The sequence below is a fragment of the Equus quagga genome, chromosome 6 (genome assembly GCF_021613505.1).
Source record: "Equus quagga isolate Etosha38 chromosome 6, UCLA_HA_Equagga_1.0, whole genome shotgun sequence".
Lineage (NCBI taxonomy): Eukaryota > Metazoa > Chordata > Mammalia > Perissodactyla > Equidae > Equus > Equus quagga.
Genome location: NC_060272.1, coordinates 116,958,884 through 116,980,405, shown reverse-complemented (window position 1 = coordinate 116,980,405; position 21,522 = coordinate 116,958,884). Strand labels below are relative to the sequence as shown.

At 39.8% G+C, this 21,522-nt stretch overlaps 1 protein-coding gene across 15 annotated transcripts in view; it reads left to right on the top strand.

The window, feature by feature from the left end:
* The window catches only part of BNC2 (basonuclin 2), a 423,941-nt gene extending 403,554 nt beyond the window's left edge, over window positions 1–20,387 (top strand). For 9 of the 15 annotated variants that reach the window (XM_046664181.1, XM_046664177.1, XM_046664178.1 and 6 more), the window contains one exon: window positions 10,539–20,387. In XM_046664181.1, the coding sequence (XP_046520137.1) occupies window positions 10,539–11,199 (661 nt within the window). In that variant the 3' untranslated portion in view covers window positions 11,200–20,387. Of the gene's footprint in view, window positions 1–8,919; window positions 8,954–10,538 lie in introns of all 15 variants that reach the window. The other 6 variants (XM_046664188.1, XM_046664184.1, XM_046664182.1 and 3 more) reach the window with 6 other exon arrangements.
* Window positions 20,388–21,522: the final 1,135 nt, after the last annotated feature.

Below are 21,522 nucleotides of genomic sequence, written 5' to 3'. Positions count from 1 at the left end.
CCCTCCTCAGGCGAAACTTTGGTAGTAAGATAAACTTCGGTGTCATTCCTGTCTCTGGGGTTCATTTTATAGACTGGGAGAAGAGCAATGAGCAAAACGGTCTCCTTGTATCATGGGGAGAGACTTTGTCAAGCCTAAAGTGAGCCTCCGATCCTCCTAATGACCTCCTGCTGGCCCAGCTGGATGTAAGACAAGCTCATTTAAGCCTCTGCTGACCTTTCACTCCTCCACTCCAAGAACTCCACCAGTCACTTGCACCAACCGGCATCCCAAACAGACAACAAAGCTTAATGGTGGGCGAATGACTTCCTTTTCATGATGCAAAGGTTTTTATAAATTTCTGTTGTTGGGAGTTACATTAAATCACTTGTAGCTGTATAACGTCCATTGCACAAAGATAATACTTCTGTATCCCCCTTATTCTTACCGTCCCTCAAAAGGAACAAGCTACTGCTCTTGCCAGCATTATCATGAAAATTCGGGCAAGAATGTCATTTAGAGCAGAATGCGTACAGTGAGTGCACAGGCGTTATTTTTCATGGTAGCACCACTTTGAAAGGGTCGTCTTCCTGATTTCTACCTCCCGTGGGTCCACCACCATCTATCTGACCCTCCAATAGACTTTATTGCTATGAGTCTTTCTCAGACGTAATTATTCGTTTAAGATATTCATTTTTTTAAGATGGTCTTTTCTTTTTAAAAACCATAGGCTATTTCCCACTGGGGAGCAGATTGTAAGACTGCACACATGTATATTAACACTCATTGTCTTGGTCCTGGTAGGACTGGTTCTCTCTTTGGTGAGAGGCTCCTGGCAGCTCTCCTTGCTGTAAGTAATCATTTGTTGTTGTGCTAAGAGAAGGAAGACCTTTCTTTTCCTTTTGAAATTTCATAGTGAAGGTTGGGCTAGAAAGTGTTTCTTTTTTTTTTTTTTTTTTAAAAGCCTTCTCAGAAATAATTTAATGTTTTTGCCCTAAGACTCCCACAAGCTTCAAATAAATGAACGTGGCAGAATATGAAAGGACTTTACACTTGCCAAAAAATTACAGTGTCATAAAAAAGGGATTTAGTAACTTTGATTCTTGAGTGCCAAGATGTGTGTGTTTGAGGCGGGTGCGCACGAGAGAGAAGCAGGCTGAGAAAGAGGAAGAAAGAATACTTTTTAGGAAAGGACAATTTTTCTTCAGTTATTTAATATAAAACTACACTTAAAAAAAATACCTAGATTTTATGTCCTAATGCAAGCTGCTTGAATTAAAACAGGAGTTGTAAATTCCTGGTAAGAAGCTGTTATGCCTGAAATGTTAGTGATCTTAACTCTACTACTTTATGGAGTTTATTACTTCTTTTATTAACTAGGGGGAAAAATGTTACCCACTTCTAGTTTAATTCTTTTTCTTGCTTGCTCTAATTATTTTGACTTTACCTTAGGAAAAAAAAAAAGCCAAGTGTTTCTAACTGAACGTATGTAAGTGATGCCTCAATTTCACTATTGCATGTATCAATCTGAATTATTACTAGCTATTCAAAAATTATGCTAACGTTCTGATCTAAATGCATCCACATAATATATATGTGTGTTTATACATAACACCCACATAAATAAGAATATCAAAAAGACAGATCATCCTTAATTGCCAGAATAGACATCTTCATCTTGGAAAGTGATGTATGAAGTTACTTTATCACGTTGATGGGAAATAACAAAATTTTGCAAGTAAAGGGAGACAGATTTGGGCAATGAGAACAACAGGCCTTCAGAAGGAAGCCTCTTCGGTCTGATGGCCAGCTTGGGGGAGCCACTAACTCCGCTGCCTTTTTAGTCAGCTCTGTCACTGAGGGGGCACTGGTGGGTCAGTCCGCTCACTAGTAATTGTGTTTTACAGACTTCTAAAGCAATTGGCTCAGTCAGTCCCAATTCAATAAAAGTGGAGAGCAAGAGAGAGAGCACTTTTGTTCTATTTTTTACTTGAAATTATTTCATTCAGCAGTCTGTCTTTTTTATTACCAGGACTTGACATTAGCACTCCAAGCTATATTAGCATCCATTTCAGCAGTTCAGTAATGGTATTAAAAAAACACTTAACTTCAACGGTGAATGGTTGTATGACAGTACCATAAAAAATCCACATTAAAAAAAAAAAAAACTTATGTATTTGTCCCAGCAAATTATTTTTCACTTGTTTAACCGCTTCAAAACTCTGTTCTCGTGATGGGTATTCACGAGGACATTCTTGCTCTCTGGAGCAGCCAGCAGTGGTGCTCCGTGGATAGGGAACTGGGGAACGAGGAGAGGGAGGTCCAGTGGGGAGAGGGTAGGTAAAGATGGCTGTTGACCCTGTAGTTACATTACCTTCCATTCATCAGCAGAGATGGAATTGGCAACCTCAGAGCACCCAAGGTGAAATTCTTGGATCCTCACGCATGGCTGGGATTTGATTTTGAACCCAACACTCTCCAAACTTGGGAGCAAAGCCTAAGTACTTTGGCACTGCAGTGTGCTCATAAATGACTACATTAGGTTCTAAATTTTGATTAAACATTGAGTAATTAATCAATGGTAGACATGAAGCAGTTGGCAAGGTCCAGAGCTGCAAAATGTTTAAGACATAAAACATTACGAAGTAATTAGAATACGCTCCTTCAAGAGAAGGATTGCCTTCAATAAAGAGGTAAATGATAGCATCATGTTTATTGTGGACGTAGGCAGCCAGAGCAATATGATAAACTGCTGGAGATACACATATCAGTAATCATCCACATTATTAGTGCCATTAATCATAATTCCAAAAATATGACAGCAGCAGCCAACTTTTTGACCGATTTTGCTTCTGCCTGTTGGCCATTATAACTTCACTAATAGACTGCAGAGCTCCTGTGCGTGGCAGTTTGCATTGAGAATGGAAGGTTAATTATATTTGAGCTGCTGATTTCTTCTCTCCTTGGAAAAGGCTTAGCACTTTGACAGTCCCAGGAGCTCACTGTTGTTAAACCAGTAAAAGTACTTTATTGAAATTTTCTTTGTTGGTCAGGAACGAGGAGATGTTTCCAATGAGATATAAGCGCCAGGCTGGGATAGCCGCTAATGTTTCTTGCTCCAAAGTGATCCTTGGGCAGCAAGATGAATTCAGTGGTTTCTTTAGATCATTTTGCGCTCTCATTTCTCTTCTGCAGACAGGTAAAAATTTCAGCACTATATGGGGATATACCAGGAAATCCCACAAGATTAGTGGTAGTCTCACTAGGTAGATGTGGAACTAAGAAGTTGGGGGAAGTGGTTAGTAATGCTAGAAGAAATCAGCACTCTTTAATACAAAATTCTGCTCTTTTGGCTGTGCTTGTGTGAATAAAAAGTTAAAAAGATTTCACAAAATCATCTGAATATTTCTAAAAGTCAAAATGTTAAGTAGCATTGCTGGTTGGTTAACTGAGGTCTTCGTGTTTCTGCGGGTAGTTTTGACATCATTTAACCAAAGATATAAATTAGATTTTCTGTATTCTTTTTGTTTGTGTATCTTAAGTAGCTTCCTTTTCAATATGGAGTTCTAGGTAAGGCCATAGCTGAATAATAAAATACTGTCTACAAAATTCTGTCCCCTCCCTTGGGGAATTCATACATCCCTAGTGTTACCTTTTGAAAAGATCATAAATTGACCATTTTAATGATATAAAACATGATTGAATATTTAGTCTTAGGAAGTATGGCCTTTGGAGAAAGAGCTCAGAAAGAAATTGATGTTCCATGTCGTACACATTTGAAAAGAAATCTTACTTTTAAAATGGCAGGAAAATGTGAATATCAAGAGGAAAAATGCATTTTTATTATTTTGGAAATACGTCTTCTAAACTCTTTAAAGTCAGACTATAAAACAAGAGATGGCAGGCTTGAGGGTTAGTTCATCCAGGATAAATAGAAAACTCAAAATTATAGCTCAGATTTATTTAATTCCTTAGGAGATGCCAGGGTTTGTGGCTTTGCGTTTTCTTACCTAACAATAGTAGTAAACTGAGCACCATATGAGCTGCCTGATTGAGAAAATTTGCAAATGCTGTGAAAACATAATCCTCTTCACAATGTAATACTCATCTCACATTACCGTGCAACAGGTACCTACTGAATAATCAGCACCCTCCACAAGCCCTGATGTGTCAGATACAACTCCAAAGGAAAATGGTTAGGGAACATTGGAACTGTTGGCTATCAATTCTGCACTTAACCTGAGCATCCAGCACACACACTTTGCATCTACCAATCTGCCTTCCCAAATGCCATTACTACATTAACATTTTTTATGCATTCCCCAGCAATGACAAATTGTTTTCTAACTGTAGCGCCAGATTTAGTATGCGAAAGACACGTTTGCCTCTGCCAACAAACCAATAATTCTCACTAACATCTTCAGAGTTACAACATTTATAAAGTTGCAAAGTGGAGTAAACAAACCATCTGTTTGGCTTTTCCATATATGTCATGCTTTCTTATTAGCATATTACGATTCATTTAGTAAACAAATTTGGTGATTTCGTTCACGTCAAAGTTAGGTCGGAAGCTTGAAGATGATTAACATTCCTGGGACAGGCACATTAATACATTGCTTCCTCGGCAAAGTTAAATGGCTTCTCAGGAGAGTTGGCCCTTGTTGACAAGATGAGACTGTCAATTTTGTTTGCCTGCCACATTAGGGGCCGTAAGGGGATGGCAGGCTCTGAGAGAGGGGAGTCATGTAGGCAGCATAATTCACTGTGAATTGAGAAAAGTCTAATTCTGATAAATGGTCGACCCCAATACATCCTACCTGTTATTACAACAGACGTGCCGTATCTGTGCAGTAAATTAGCTAAACCCCTGAAGAGTTTGGTAGGAGCTTATCTTCAAGTGAATAATTTGAATGTAGAGGAAACTGTCTGCGTGACCAGTATGGATGATTTGTTTTATATTGAAAGGGATTGAAGTGACTGAATTTCATACTTTTAATTTGCAAGAATTTGCTTAGCTTTTATTTCTTGCATTTAATATGTACTTCTTTACTTTTTACTTTTTTGAGCATTGTTCACTAGTATTTTACATTGAATTTTTTTCCCGAGCTAGGGATGGTTTTCAGATCTTCTGGAGAGAATCTTTAAATAAGAGCCTATAGAACAGCTACTAGTTTTGCAGTAATGTACTATCCTATCAAAAATGTCATTTAATTCACAGGGCTGTAAGCATCCGGTAGGGTGCTTTACCATTATTAATAAATGGTAAGATGAAAATCTTGAGTTAAGGACAACAGATAGTGTCACAGCAATCCAGGTAAAGGAATTAATGAGGGGCAGAGGTTTGAATTTTTCATTTCTATAGATTTGGATAGCAGATTACATTTCTTTTCAGGAGTATTGGGGACTCAATATCCCACAATACACTCGACTTGGCATCTAGATTTTCCCAGATTGGATATAAATCTCTCTCTCTATCCCTTTATACATATACATACACACACACACTCCCCATATCTTTATGGTATCTGCTATGTATACATCACTGTGATCATTTTGGACAATATAATTTGATGAGCACGAAAGAGAGAGATTGTGTGTGTGTGTGTGTTTGTGGAGTGGCAGAAGTGAACAGAAAAATAAAGGCAAAAACTAATCAAAAATGAAGCCTCAAGTCCATTTCACTTGAGGCATTGTAATTAATTATCAAGTGTTTTGTTTCAATTCACTAAGTTTAGAAGGGCTCAAAAGTGATTTAGAATTAAGAGTTAGGTATTGGACGACTCATGTAACCCATAGCTTGATCCACTCTTCAGTTTTGACGCCGCATTCTCATTTTCTAATTTGGTCGTGAGACTTTTTCTTTTTTAAAAAAAAAAGTTCCTTCCCTGTATCTCATAGTCAGAGTACAAACCTCAAAACACTTTTCCTTTTCAATGTTTTTAATTTTAATTTTTATGGTTAAACATTGCACTAAGTCAAACTGGGCATTTGAACAAGTTTGGAAAGGGAGGTATGAGAAAAGAGAAGCCCAAGACAGGACTGACTTTGTCTCTGTAAAGGGCACTTGGATTTATTTGACTGTGTTTGATGAATTTGGTGTCTGCTGTGGTTGCATGGTAAAATTTTCTTTCTTTGTTTTTTAGCTGAGATATAATTGACATAAGTAAAGTTTTTGTTAAAGAAACAGAAAAAGACCGGTAGCTGACTTTAGTCCAGTTAGCTGACACTCAGCATTTCAAAGAATAAGTTTGGTTTTATGACCTGTCCTATATAACATAGGCTTCGTTTCTTTTTGCTTTTAGGGGCAATCTTAGTCTTAGAGGCTTTTGGTAAACTCACAGTATGGAAGGGGTAGGAAAGGGTGCAGAGGGTCAGAGGAAACCTTTGTAATTCCACTCATAGCCCAGGTTATAGGAGCATGTTATGCCCCCGTGACGGGGCATTTCCTTGCACCACACCTAGGATATTAACAGGGTCGGAATTACCCTCTGCTGTATTAATCACTATCCTTTCTTAAATATTCCTTTACATGTTTCCAATCTTGGCATCATTGTTTTCCCTTCTATAGTGTATTTTGGGAAAAGCTTCTTTAAGACTCATGCATATTATTGATTGAAGGCAAATAAATGTACTTTTAATTATCTCCTATGTGCAAAGTATTCTACTTGATCTGCAGGAGACTTGAGATTGAATAAGATTTAGTAGTTTGTGTTCTTGAAAGTGACCACCTTGGGACTAAATGTTGGCCCGCTCTCTTAATGAGTGTAGTAGTCCTCATTAAGACCAGACCCCTGTTAAGATCAGATCCTTCCCCTTCTTCTTAGGAACTCATCTCTCTCCATCCCAGTCATTTTTTTTCCATAAGAGGAATTTTCCTCCTCATATCAGTATTGCCTCCCTAGTCAAAGCAAGTCAAAACAGCCTTCACACTGCTTATGTTCTTGTAAAAAAGAGTAAGTTCTATACAGTCTAGATTTTTGTTAAAGATTATCTTTCCGTCTTTTCTGGAGATAAATATTCACAACACTAAGTCTGTTTTCTAGAAAAACCATCTCCATCTCTGGAGAACTCAAAACTGATTCCTGCATGGACTCCTTCTTCCACTTATTCCATACAGCTGCGTACTGCTTCCTCTACTAGGGGTCCTCCTCCTGTTTCCAGCACTTTCTGGTCTTCTCATTTTAGGATCCTTTTCTCTGTACATCTGATAGTCAGTAGGTGCAAGTTCTTTCTGTGTCGCTTCCATCTTCCTTTCTTTTTACCTCTTTAGTTCTGCTGATCCAAATAAACTTGTAAATTGCTGTTAACCCTAGGTCTTTGTATCTCCTCACGAGGACAGTATTTTATGACAGTAAATGGTTTGGATTGACTGATTCCAGAGTCCAACAATAGGTCTTTGTTAAAATCAAGCGCTGCCTTTTATCCATTCTGTGAAGGCTGAAGCTAACCTCTCGAGGGACAGGATCAGCACTCTAAAGAATTTCGGTCTTTCTTCTTTCCCTCCCTCTCTTGGTTTTCCCCTTTCTACCCCAGTAATACTGTGAGTTTGTTAGAAAATCTCCAAGCCCACTGTCATGAGAATGAACTAGCAGATTTTCCACAGCACATTCTTCCCATCCCCACTTCAAGTGTTTTGCATATGGCATTTGGGAGGATTATTAAACAAAAATGAAATAGATTAAGAAATGAACATAAAAGAATCAATTCTCTTGAACTGTGGTTGCGTAATGGAAATCGACTACCATGAATGAAGCCGTGTACTGAACTTATGAACAGCAGAGCTAATGCACTGCCATGAGTTCATCTTTATTATTGCATTACACCTGAATCAATTGATAAAGTAGTTTTTTTTTTAAAGCAAGGGATGGCACTTAATTGAATAAAAGTCAATGTAATTATATTAGCAGAGGCCAACAGTACTGCTGACAGCGGAAAAGGGACACTGTTGAACAGAGTGCCAGAGCTGGCCTTCACATTTCTGCACATCGTTTGGTTGACAGATATTGAGGGCTGGTACATCATCTAATTAGATTACAGATTTCTGTTGCTGTAAGTGAGAAATGAAGAGAAACATCTCTTCCTGGTAACATATCGGTGGAGATGTGTAATTTCACAAGTCATCTTAGGAAAGATGTGTCCATCTGGGTGATCAGTGTGTCCTTTCGTCAATGTTAATTTATTCTTCCTTATTCAGTGTGTCTCGATGTGACTGCTGTGTGTCTGGCTGCTGTTTTCTCAGCAGTGAATCTAGGAAGTGGTAACTGCAGATGTGTGAGAAGCAGCACAGAGTTCTAGATTACAGCTATCGCAAAATGTGTGCTTGTGAAATTAAGAAAGGGGGAGGGTGTTAAAAGTAAACAGAAGGGTAGGATTTTGTGAGCTGCTTGTGGATGGCAGACTGCTTTATCAATGGAGTAATAGTACATAGTGTAACATTCTGTTTCCACATTCTCGTAATAACTCGGGTAGTGTCATACCCACATGTCAGGGTAAAGACTTCACAGTAGGCATTTCCTGCACTCTGCTTAGCAACCTGCACTTGGAGTCATCTGCCATCTGACACCAAGGAAATAGGGAGCCGACTGTGTTAGAGCAGGGACCGTGGGGACAACTTCTGTTTATCATTCCCATATCCGCACACTGCATGCATCCGTGTAGAACTCATTTATGGATGATGATGATGCTGTGAATTTGGTTTATCTTAATATGATTTATGATTTTTGGATTATGCAGCTGATCTGAAAATCATCAAGACAGCATATGAGATGATCGCTTATGACAGAAAATGATTTTGTGATCAGAACATTTTAAATCCCTATTTTATTGTTTGTTTTTTAAAACCAGATGTCTAGAATGTGAATTTGTTTTCTCTCTCTCTCTCTTTCTCTCTCTTTTTCTCTCTCTGTCTCTCATTCTTGCTTTCTTTTGTGATCGATTTAGCAAAAGATTAGAAAGCTGATCTTATTATCACAAGGTAAGCTCAGCCTTCCTAAGCGCAGTGTGCAGAGGGCCGCTGCCCCACTGCCCCTTCCAACCGGAGTGCTATATATTGTCTTGTGTGGAAAGGTGGAGAAGTCTTTCCCACCTTTCTTGTCTCTGAGGCACATACCTCTCAACCATCTCTAAGAAATATTAGCCATGCCTGTCACACAATGGAATGACTCATTTTGGTCTTCCATACTTTTTAATTATGATCAGGAGGTCTGTTGAACTTCATACTGGCCATTCTAGGTCATTTCTGTTATCACAATTACTTCTCCAAGATGTAGAGCTTCTGCCATTATCAAGAAGCTGTTATGTATCTGTATATTTCTGTATTGGTTTATTTTTTGGAAGGGTAGCCTTCAATTTAGGTGCTTGTCAAACCTGTGAGCCTTTGCAGGTGGAGAGAGGTATATGCCCAAGGGCACTTTAAAAGTAAATGGGGGATGTAAATACAAAGGCAATGTTTTCAGAGAGATAACAACCTATCAGGCTTTGTAAATCATGACATCCCTATGGATGCTCTGGGACAAATCCTGTCTTTTTTTATACAAGCAAAGCACTCAGTGAGTGGAGTAAAAGTTTTGCTTGTCTAAGAAGTACGGATTGTAGTTGTTAAAATAGAGGGACCGTATGTTATTATTGTGCTTGATTTTTTTTGTATTTATTGTGTGGTTTTTGTTTTGTTTTGTTTTGGGATGGGGTGCTTTTTTTTGTCCCTTTGAGCTTTTTCTTGTTTAGTGTGATTTTTTTTAAGGGTGGGTAGGTTTTTATTTAAAAAGCCAATTTCTGTTTTTCAGCTTTTGTTTTAAAGAATTAAATTTGGAAAGTTGAATTACTTGATGAAAACATTTTCAACTCTAAAATGCAGCAGCTTCTGAAAATAAGTGTATTTTACTATTAGATTTAGCTGAGATCCCAAATCAGTCTGAGAAAAGGGATTTGTGTTAAAGATAGTCTGTAACGCTATTTCAAATTGCTAATCTACTAAGATAATTTTTTTTTCTACCGAAAACTTAAGTGTAGGAAGGTGAGGGGGGACATTTCATTATTTTTTGAAGTTAAATCTAAATTATTGAGACCATTTACTTAAAAAAAAAAATGGATCCTTTTTACACCTCAAAGTGTGTGTTGTAGGAAAAAAGGGGGGTTTTGATTTTGTTTTTAGGTAAATTCAAATTATTCAGTTTAGACAAGCAGTTTCCATTCTTTTATCCTATTTAATCAATATTCTGAAATCTCTGCTATGAGATTCTCTGCAGCTGATGCTGCTATATAGTAGAACTAACAGAACAGTCATTGAGAAAAGGGTCATGGGTTTGCATCCATCCTGCCATTGAAGAATTTTACTCTCTTCTAAAAATTACCTTAATGAAAAGCTCCCCTTCCTGCACTCCCCACTACTTTTTCCCAAATCCGGAGGATGGAGGGGAATGTTTGCTTTTATAATGGTGTAATTAGCAGTGAATGTGCTTATTTGATGCCTAGTGAAAGCCGAATCAATTTTAAAATGCTCTCCTTTTTCTCACCCCTCCCCACTCCCTCACACCTCCCCCCCTTCCCTCTTGTTTTCCTAGACACAGTGCCAACATAAATCTGCATCGTAAACTGTTGACCAAAGAACTCGATGACATGGGCCTGGACTCATCGCAGCCCTCCCTTAGCAAGGACCTCCGGGATGAATTTTTGATGAAGATCTATGGTGCCCAGCACCCCTTGGGGCTCGATGTCCGGGAAGACGCCTCCTCTCCCGCAGGGACTGAAGACTCCCACCTGAACGGGTATGGGAGGGGCATGGCAGAGGACTACATGGTCCTTGACCTGAGCACCACCTCCAGCCTCCAGTCCAGCAGCAGCATCCATTCCTCCAGAGAATCCGACGCAGGCAGCGACGAGGGGATTCTTCTCGATGACATTGATGGGGCGAGTGACAGTGGGGAGTCGGCACACAAGGCTGAGGCCCCTGCCCTCCCTGGCAGCTTAGGGGCTGAAGTTTCAGGATCTCTGATGTTCAACAGCTTGTCCGGGAGCAATGGTGGGATCATGTGCAACATTTGCCACAAAATGTACAGCAACAAGGGGACGCTGAGAGTGCACTACAAAACTGTGCATTTGCGAGAAATGCACAAGTGCAAAGTCCCCGGTTGCAATATGATGTTTTCCTCTGTGCGAAGCCGAAATCGGCACAGTCAGAACCCTAATCTCCACAAAAACATTCCCTTCACTTCAGTAGATTAGTCTCAGAGCGGACACTACAAATGCCAGCCCTCACCAGATGGCCAACATCTTTGAACTGCCATAGTCAGTGTGTGCTTGTGTACTTGGAGGGGGGGGTGTGCATGTGTGTGTGTGTATACACGTGTATGCCTCTGTGTCTACATATATATACACACACATACGTTTTCTTTAGATATAAACACTAGGTGCTTTTGAAATTTTCTTTCTTTTTCCTTTATAGTTTTGGTTAAAGGGTGGGATCTTTAATTTGGGGGCGAAAACAAAGTATCTTTTAAACACACGTACACACACACATAAAATGTGCAAGTAGCCCAAATTTTGACAGGATAATAATTCTTGGTCCTCTCCAAAGAGACAATTTGTTGTACCCACGACTGTTGCCTGCAAAAAAATAAAAGGGAAAAAAAAAGAAAAAAGAAACAAAAAAGGAACTTCTTATAGTTGTCTTCTGTGAACTTTAAGGTTTTGAGAGAATCTTCAATTAAAGCATGGCAGATTCATCTGTAAATATTTCGCCTTGAGGGGCCAATGATGTAAAACAATTGTATTGATGGTTGTTTAACTCTTTGTTTAATTTTTACAGTTACATCCAGCTGTTAGATATGCAGGAAAAAAATAGTTTGCTGGCTAGCTCTATTCATTTATGTTAGCATTAATGCGCATTTTTTTTTTTTTTAAAAACATGGTCTTGTTTTTACTACCTGCTAGATATAGTGATAAAGCGGTGCTGGCATGCTTTACAGCACAGATCTGATTTTTTAAAATGTCCTGTACTAATACATAAATCCAGTCATGCACTTTTTTTCATACACTACAAGGGGATGTGTAATATCCACGCTTCTTTTTTATCCTTAAACTGTTGCCATACTTCAAGTAAGTGTCTTTTTAAAAAAAATTCACTTGTATAAAAACGGTCTGGTCAGTATGGGGCACAAATGCCAAACAAAAGTATTAGTGTTAACACAAAACTGCCAACTTTGCACAAGTTTCCAGAAAAGAAAATACAATTAGTCACTCAACATAACCACAGGCCAATTTGTTGGCCACCAGAAAACCGCTTTAACAAAAAAAAACACTTGGTGATTCTTTCAAGTGCCGAATGTTATTAGAATCAACATTGCATCCTTCTTGCTTATATGCTAAGTTACATAAAAGGAAAACAAAATTATGTGGTGTGAAACAGCCAAGGCATTTATTCTTTAGAGGCAGGATAATATTTCAGGATACAAAAGCCCAAATTACTCACTATGGAACAAAGCTGAATACAGTAAAAGAGTTGAACACTCGTTTCCAAGGACCTAACCCTTATCCTTTAAAAAGAAAGGAAAAGCCTGCGCTGGGTTGGTCTGTTGTATGGCTGTCTAATTTGTTGCAAGTTCTGCAGTGGTACTACGAGTCAGGCCCGTGTGACAGACAAAATCAAAAGGCGTGTCACTGCAGCCGGACTCGGCAGCTTTGAACACACGTGCTGAACCTGAATTGAGCAACACTCCTGTCTGCACAGCGAGAAGAAGGGGTTTTAAAGTAGGGTCTCTCGCTGCTCAGCGTCTTGTGTTTCCCACACGATTTGTCAGAGAGAAATGAAAGCGAGCCTGAAACCAAGCAATTGAGAGTGAGAAAGAGGGGGAGACGATGCTCCAAACCTTTTTTGTTTTGTTTTGTTTTGTTTCCGATGTTTACACATGTTGCCTGCGCTGGTTAACCACATCGGCAGCCTCAGCTACCACAGCGTGCTGACTGAATGATGGTATTCACTCAAGTTCAGTCTGCAGCCAAGACCATTAGTGTGTGCATTGCAGACCTGTTGTGTTGTCTTTTTTTTCTTTTTTTTAAGTGGGGGGCGGGGGAGGGGGAGAGAAACCAGGAATATTTTGTCAAACAGTACACAATAACTTAAAAAGAATGTATTTCTTTTCTGCATTTAATGGCCTCAAACATTTCTCACATCGATCTAAAAGTTAGAAATACTCCCTTTGTTTTAACCTTTCACGTCATTTCCATTTTTCATATGTTTTGTAATTTTTTTTTTCTATGTTCACATCAGCATTCACTTCCGTTAAATTTGCCAAAGGAAACTGTTAATGTGTTTCTGTTGTTATTATTATTTCTGTAGGATTTATTGTACCTCACAGTATTTATTGTTTCCAAAAATAAGCATCATTAGTTGAGGATTCAGTATTTTTATTTGTGAAAATTTCCGAAACAATAGATTCCTAAAGATAAGCTAGACACGTCTAGGAGCTTTATCTTTTCATCTCCTTCAGAGGATGCTCTGAGGTGCATTTGAGTCCTCATTTGTTTTACAGTGAGGAAAGACCAAAAGTATTTGCAGTACAAAAGAAAACATAGCAAACACTATGTCTGTTAAATGACAAATGTTTACGGTAAAAAAGCTGAGGAATTAGTGATAACCATTTTTGTTTTCTTGTACTTTTGAATTCCCCAAAGTCTTAATTGCTTTATTTTGGTGTTGTGTTAAATTGAATAGACAGAGATGTTTTCCTTTGTTTTATACCATATAAGACTCTGTACAGTATGTTTGTGAAAGATGGAACTAGAATAATGAAAGTTTGTTTGCAAACACTTTGGTCCTCTTAGCCTTCTCTGTGTTGCGCTGCTGCCCTATAACAAGATGATTCGATTCAAAAAGGGTGGAAAAAATACTTTTAGTATCCCGGCAAAAGATGATGGAAATACTAGCTTTCAGAGTGTGTGTAGACTGAATTATACCTAGTTTTATAAAAATAACACGTTTGTATTTCAGCCGTTTGTAAAAGTTACACTCTTAGTTGAGATATTAGAACTCATCCTGTACAAAATCAATGTTTAGTCTGTTTAATTTAATGTCAACTAAAAGGTCAAAGAGCCCTAGTGAGTGAATTACATAGCTGTCAGCAGGTCACACCAGCAAATGAACAGGCTTAGAGCAAATGTTTGTGACTTGCCACAAACCAGGCTAATGTGGAGAGCCAGTTAGAACAAGTCCAGAGGTGAAGTAATGAGATTCTCGAAGGAGAATTTCCCTGGCTCGGAAACACGAATGTGTTCACCTGCATTTTGTCAGAGAAACAGCAGTGAGTCCTGGACAGCTTGCCTTTTTAAGTATCTCCCCTCTTTGCTACCACTTCTCTGCCTCAAGTGCCCAATTGTTATGGTGGCCTTCCAAATGGGTGAACGACGTTTTCCGATATAAAGCCTATTTGCTTAAAAGGGCAGGGGGAGTGAATGGAAGTGGTACATAAAGTGTAAAATCATGAATGTACAATGCTTCTAGTCCCAAAGTGGTGCTTGGTCTTGGGTCTGTGCCTGAGTGTAGGCTTTGACTTAACTCTGAGTCTAGTTAGGATGGTGATGGCAAGGCTTCCTTGCAAATGGGCAGAATAAAGAGATCTGCTTTTTAGTCATTGAGCCCTTCACTTTGCCCATTCCTATCATTTAGTTTTTCATGGGTGTCTCCTATTGATTGTGAAAAAGTTTCTCTAGTTGCATCCACTCTATGCTGGCCGAAAATTAATTGTGATGCAGATTTTTATCCAGGCAGCTTTTTCCCATTTGATAGATTTTAACCAGAGTTTTGTCACAGGTACAAAATTAGGCAATATTATTAATGTGCGTGTTCACTAGCTGGTGTTGAAATGTACTGTTTTGATCATTTTAAACGGTGTTTTTGTAAATATCAGAAAAGCTTAGTCCACTTTAAGGAATATCTGCATGCTGTGGAGGGGGACAAAAAAGAGCAAGAGAAAGGATAGATAATAAGCAATTTGGTTTTGAAAATGTGATAAAAAGCTTGACATTCTTTGTTCTGCTATTAATTCTATTGAAATAAGTCAACCTAACCTATACGCATTTCAGATCTTAGTCCGGCCATGCAGTTCAGCCTAATGCCTTTTAAAGGTGTTTAAATGTTTTCCTCCTCAACCTGATATCTTTTTTTAAAAAAGTTTTCAGCACAATAGTTCCACTGTCCTTGTAGTGTGATTCTTTTGGTCATGAATTTTCAGGCCCTTCCAGTAAAAGGAGAAAGGCACATAACTGGTTAACAGCGTCGATTAGTGTATACATGAAAAAAAAAAGCTTTGAATAGATCAAGAATGGGCTGTTCCAGAGGCGTTGTCCTCATTTTACTCGGGGAAACGATGCTCTAGGTTCCCGCTAAATGAAACGTGACCTGTTCCCCTTCCTCAGTATACACCTCGATGTGTGCCAAGCAAACGAGAACGGGGGCCCTTGGCAATTAAAGATGCCAGTAACCAGATTGAGATGGACGTGCTGCCAACTGCTAACAGTTGACCTGAGCAGTTCTGACTTGTGCTTGGTCTGTTAGTGTTGGGTTAGACTGACAAGCAGAGTAAATAAAATTCAGCTGTCATAAGACATACTACATCTGCTATCTTAAGGAAACAAATCATCCGGAAGAAACTTACTTTCATCCTATGGACACACTCCTTTTCTTAAGAACTTGTTTTTCAAGTTATGACATTTCCTTTTTTTAAAAAAATCACTTACATTCCCCCAAATGTGGAATATTTAACCTAGACGATTTTGGTTTTCCCTCTCATTCTTTGTTTTTTTCCTGGGAGGCTCTAAATGAGTAAGGAGGGCAATAAGCAGGTGCCTAAGCACTGGAGGGAGTCACCATTTTTTTAAAGTGAGTAAGGGTTCCTAAGTAGAGGAATGGTATCTGCCCTGGTTTGGGGGTAGCTAGAAAAGAAAATAGTGGATGCACTGGAAGTGTTTGTTCAAGGGAAAAGTCTGGTACAACTCAGTCTAGCAGAGGGGAGAGCTCCCGTGTCCAAGCGCGTCATAGGACCCGGTCGGAGGAGCGAGGCAAGGACAGCTGCATGGAATAGCTGAGGTTCCCTAGAGTCAGGAGAGCCAACACGGCAGTTGGGGGTTTTTTCTTTTTTTTTGGAGTGGGAAGTGATGCTGGAGTCCCTTAGGGAGCGAAAAGATACAGTGGGTCATCTAGGTTATTGACAAAGCCTGTGGTCAAGCCAGGCTCTAACTGTGATGAGTGGCGTAGGAGTGAGTGGCAGCCAGCATAGATGGTCCTTTCTCCATCATTACTCTTGTTCACCCTCATAGCTGGGATTGTAATGCTACCTGGCTAAAAGTCCCTTGATTAAAATGTCAGCTCAGTCACCTTCCTATGAAGCATAAAAGTAACTTTTCTGTTTCCTTTTTCCCCTCAAAGCTAAACCATGTATGGCAGTCTTGGTCATGTTAATATTAAGGCCACGTCTAATCTGTCCCAGCTTCATTTCCATATTTCCTATAGTTGGGGAGTTGCTCATGGTAAATGGCAATTTTCAATGACTATCACGTAAATTCAGCTGTAAAATTGAATTAATCTATCATCACCCTTACCCAAACATCCATCCTTCCTTGTGACCTTCCATTGTCCTCATTCTTCCCACATCTTGCACAAAGTGATGTTTATGGCCATTCGGAAATAACTGGACATCAAAGACTGTCTTTTTGGCATTTGTTGAAAAATCCAAATGCCTAATAACAGGGTTAAAAAAAAAAACTAAGCATTTTTACAAGTATCCTGAATTGGATCAGCATTATTGTTCATTATAATGCTATATATATCTTTGAAGGAACATACTATAGTCGTCTTAAAACTATCTTTATTCTTCTCCTCTAAAGTGTTATTGTAAATTCATTTGACCTTTACTGAAAAACAAAAATCTTTTTTATATAGAATATCAAGACAAGGCTCAGTTTGTAACAAATAGTGGACCGTTACAAAAGAGGAAAGGAAAAAGCCGGGGCTGAGTAGTGAGAAGCTTCAGTTCAATTTCACCTCATATCTTTCTAATAACTTACTTGTCACTTTATTACCTTCCAGTAATGTGAACGCTGCTGACAAGACTGTCACATAACAGCAGACAACACCCTCTCTGCTTCAGCCCCAGCTCTCCTGGCTACTTATTGCCCTGGCCCTGAAGGGACACAAACTAATAGTGTGCTTTCCAGTTCAGCACTTGGCCATCAAATATAAAAGGATGCGTAATTGCCTGTTTATCCCTTGTGAAGGGGAAATTGAGTACAAGGGCCCGGCTTTCCCACTCCGTTCCCTGATGCACAGACACGTTCACAATCTGTGTCTCTACCTCTCTCTCTCTCTCTGTCTCTCTCTCTCGTCTTCCCCTTCCTTCTCTTCCTCCCCTCCCAACACACAAGCACATACACACACCTACTAAATTGTGTCTTTGGCAAGCCCCAAGGCTGCCTCCAGGTGCCCTCTCCAGCTATTAAGTGGACAGTAACAAGATGACTTCTTAAATAAAGGGTCATTGGAGAGATGCTGGCTGTGACAGCGTTCTTTGCGTCTTTGGAAACTGAAGTATTGCAATTCCACGCCCGTCCGTTTTGGGAGCACTGGGTGTGGCCCATCATTAGAGCAAAATGTCCCATAAGGCAGTGGCAAAAACAGAATTAGATTGCCTTATATTCTGTAAGCAAAGCATTAACACATTTTTTTCCCCCTTCAAAAAGTGCACATGTTGTAAACTGGTGGTGCATGGTGGTAAAAAAAAGTTGTCTTTTAGCTTTGACATCCAACCATTGGTCTGAATGTACACAGGTCTCTCGCAGTGACAACCTTTGAATCCATAGTGTAACATGACAGATTAATCTTTATTTTGTTAAACTGGACTGCCAATCTGAAATAAAAAAGGCACAGGGATTTTCACTTTAATCACCAAAAGTGGGACTACCCTATACGTAAAAGTTAAATTCTCCACTTTGGGAGAATTTTGTTAAGTACAAGTACAGTGAGCTTTACGAAATCAAGTGACCAGGAGACAGAGGTACAAAGGAAGAACGTGGGAAAGCGTTACACTCCGACATACCTTGAGCCCGAATAACGCGTAGGTATTGGCTGCTATTTTTATATGCTGAACTGCTTAAATGACAGTTGAAAAGCGGCTGGCTAGACTAAATGAAGTGCAGCATCTACTTGTTTGTCTTAGGGAACTGGGGGACTGCACACGTCCTTCCCACCCTCGGCTGCAGGTTTGAGAGAAGTCGTTGACCCCACTACAAACAGTCACGTTTCCAATATATTTGTCAATCAAATAAGACACATGTAGGTGTCATCTTTGATGTGAACCTTTGAAAAGAGAAAGAAGCGCCAGATTTACAGAGAACTTAACAGGTCTGTGTTGACAAACGTGTGCTAAATAATTTCATTAGCCAGTCCAAGGACTGGCAAGAAAAGCACTTTGAGCAAAGATTCTTGGGGTCGGAGAAAAAGCAGTTGACTTGATTTTTTTTTTAAGTTCCCCCAGTATGTATATATTACAATTGCTTATCCAACATCTTCATAGAATCTTTAATTAATTAAAAACTCGGTTGCCAAAATTGCACAGATTCTATAACTAATATTAGATTTTTTTCTCCTTTAAATAATAGGGATGCTTAAGAACATTTCTAATTTTTTAACATTTTTTTAGCTTCATTTTTTTTTTAAGAATCTTTGAAGGGAAGGAAGAACAGAGAAAGGTATTTTAACAAAAACGGAGAGAAGTAGATAGTGTAAAAGTATATTTCTTGAAGAGAGAGTATCTAAGTGCTATACCAAGACTTTATAAGGCTTCCTGTTGCCAAATGTGATGTTGAAATAATGCACAACGAAGATGGCAAATCAATCCGTTAGTAACTGGCTCTGCCCACTTCTCTTATGGAATGCGAGAATTGAGAGGTGACTCTGGGGAGACCCTGGGTGTGTGTGGGAGCTCCACTCTCCTGGCCCTGGGAATGTTTTCCAAAAGAGGGGGAGAAAACCCCAGCCCCCTGGGCTGTGCCCCTGCAAGGTGAACTGACCTGGCACGTTTCAGTGGGAGCCTGGCTTCCGGCCCCTCCCATGCCTGTGGCTCGGTGCCGTAGCTGTGAGAAGCATTGATTCATGAGGTATGATGCTCTTGAACTCCCAGACAATGTGCTGAGTTAATAGGTTCACTTGAGATGTATAAACCAAGGTTGACTGTTTATTTTTTTTTTATCTGGTACTCAATTTGGAGCGTTTTTGCATGTCTTTGTACAGAGTAATCCATTCCTCTCATTGCCTATCTTAATCTCCCCTCACTTTTCCATTATCTTTCACTCCCGCCCTTGCTCTTTTTTCTGATCTCACCCACCCCCTTAAAAAAAAGTCTTCTATGAAGCAAGAAGGCGGAACACTCCCTCTTTCATCCTGGTTTTGGTCGCTTTGGAAACATTTGTGTGCTCTACCCTGTCCAGCGTTTACTTAACGTGAACTAAGTGAATGAGATGTTCTAGTATTATGTATTAATCTGACAGGACTATCTAAGACTTACAATATATGGTGCACTTGTTTTCCTGTGCAAACTTTGGTTCAGCTGCCTTGCAGAGAAATCTTACCGTTTTCTTTCCAGTGCCAGGATGAAAAGTGCAGGAGAGCTAAAGGTGGGTACATGGAGGTCCGAGGGGCGAGGAAGGTTGACAAACTAGAAGACTTTGGTGAGAGGTCACTTAGGCCTTTCCTCAAAGGTGGAGGCGAGTTGGGGCTCTGGGAAAGAAAGCTCTCTCTTCTCTCCTACTGATCATGGAGCAGTCCTCTGAGAACTAGCAAGATCCCTCCCATACCTGGGAGAACACGTAACTTTCTTATTCACCCCAAACCCACTGATGTGTCTGATCACAAAAACATTTGACTCAACCTGCGTATTTGACAGCAAAAGTGGCCAAGGGGAATTGAAATATCTTGAGGAAAAGGAATTTTCACCAAGATACACTCTCCCTCCCCCGGAGTTTGGGGGTTTATGCTTTTTTGGTGTATGTTCTCTTCCGCATCAAACCAGTCTCTCTTCCGCTGAGCCTGTCGCAGAACCAAATCTGTACTACAAAAGGTAGCTGCACCAAGGGACCGGGACAGCTCGCATCTCCCTGATCTAACCATCGTGACGTCGGTAGCTACATGAATACTGTATGTTGAACAACGGTTTTGTTTTTGTTTTGTTTTGTCTTGCTTTTTGGTTTGTTTTTATTAGTAGTCTACGGGAATTAAAAGTTTTTATTTGCTATCTCCTTTGTTGTATTTTCTGTACTATAACTGTCTACAGTATGTCTTTTGCATAAAATGCATAAGGGTTTGGGGATGTAAATGGAATTTTATTCATATTTTGTCCAAATACCTCTTGTAATTTGTATCAAAATTCTTGTACAATTTTTATATTAAAGATTTATCAGTCACTGATCTCTTCTTCCCTTCTTGATTTGAAGAAACCTCAACAAACTCTAATAGACCTTTCCAGAATACACCTGGCAACGCTTCAGCTCACATAATAAGTCACCCTATTTAAGCACACATGTTGGATATCTCAGAGTCAATCTCCTCTTTGGACTGCGTCCTGGTATTATTCAAAACACTTCTTTGGAAGATCAATCTCATCTCTTGCTCAGATGGCAAAGCTGAGTCAGAGCTACAACGATCCTAGCCAGTCCCAATGGAGCCCAGCAAACACTGCCCTGAGTCCTTCCTCACCAAAGCTGTACCTTTAGGGATGCCTTTTCTGTATGTCTCCAGAAGTCCTTTTCCCCAAAGCCTTTGCCCAAGCTTTTTTGAAGAAAGGAAGACCAAAGGAAGAACTTAGGTATCTTTGCACCTTAGTTTTCTGCAAATAAATTTTCTTCCCCCCGCCCCCCATCTGTGAAATTTGTGGACAGCAGCCAACAGGATGATGACTATATATTTTTTTCAGACTAAATGCTTGTGTTTCAGTTTATATTCTCTTGGCAGTGGCTTTCTGCAGATTGTGCTTCTTATAATCTAGAAATAAAACTAGCAGATGGGAAGATGTCATAATCGGTGACATTTCCTCCTCCTGTCATACTGCTTGAGGGACAATGGGAAGAAGCAGATAGAAGGCACTTTTGACTCAGCATTGTTTAATATTATCCCCACCTCTTAAAACAATCCTAGCTAAAAATTAGGCTAACCAAGACTGTAACTGGCTGGAGTCTCCCTTCCAAAATAGTGTTTTCTGTTCTCCATCTCTAGAGCAAGATTGCCCAGGTCTCCCCAGCTGGTACCACCCACTTCTCCAATTTCCTCTGGCCGATAACCCAGGGAAATGAGCTCCCAGACTCTATAGCAACCCCATGGCCCAGGCCTCTGGCCAACAAGGGGCTGGAGGAGCTGCTAATACCCATCTGGCTGCCATCAGGACCACAGCAAGGAGCTGTCCTGCCAGCTTTAGATGCTACTGCCTCAGGGTCCCTCCCAAGGCTGCAGAGGTGCCGGCCATTGAGCCTTGACAGAGTCTCCCTCCTTGATTTCATTTGAGCACC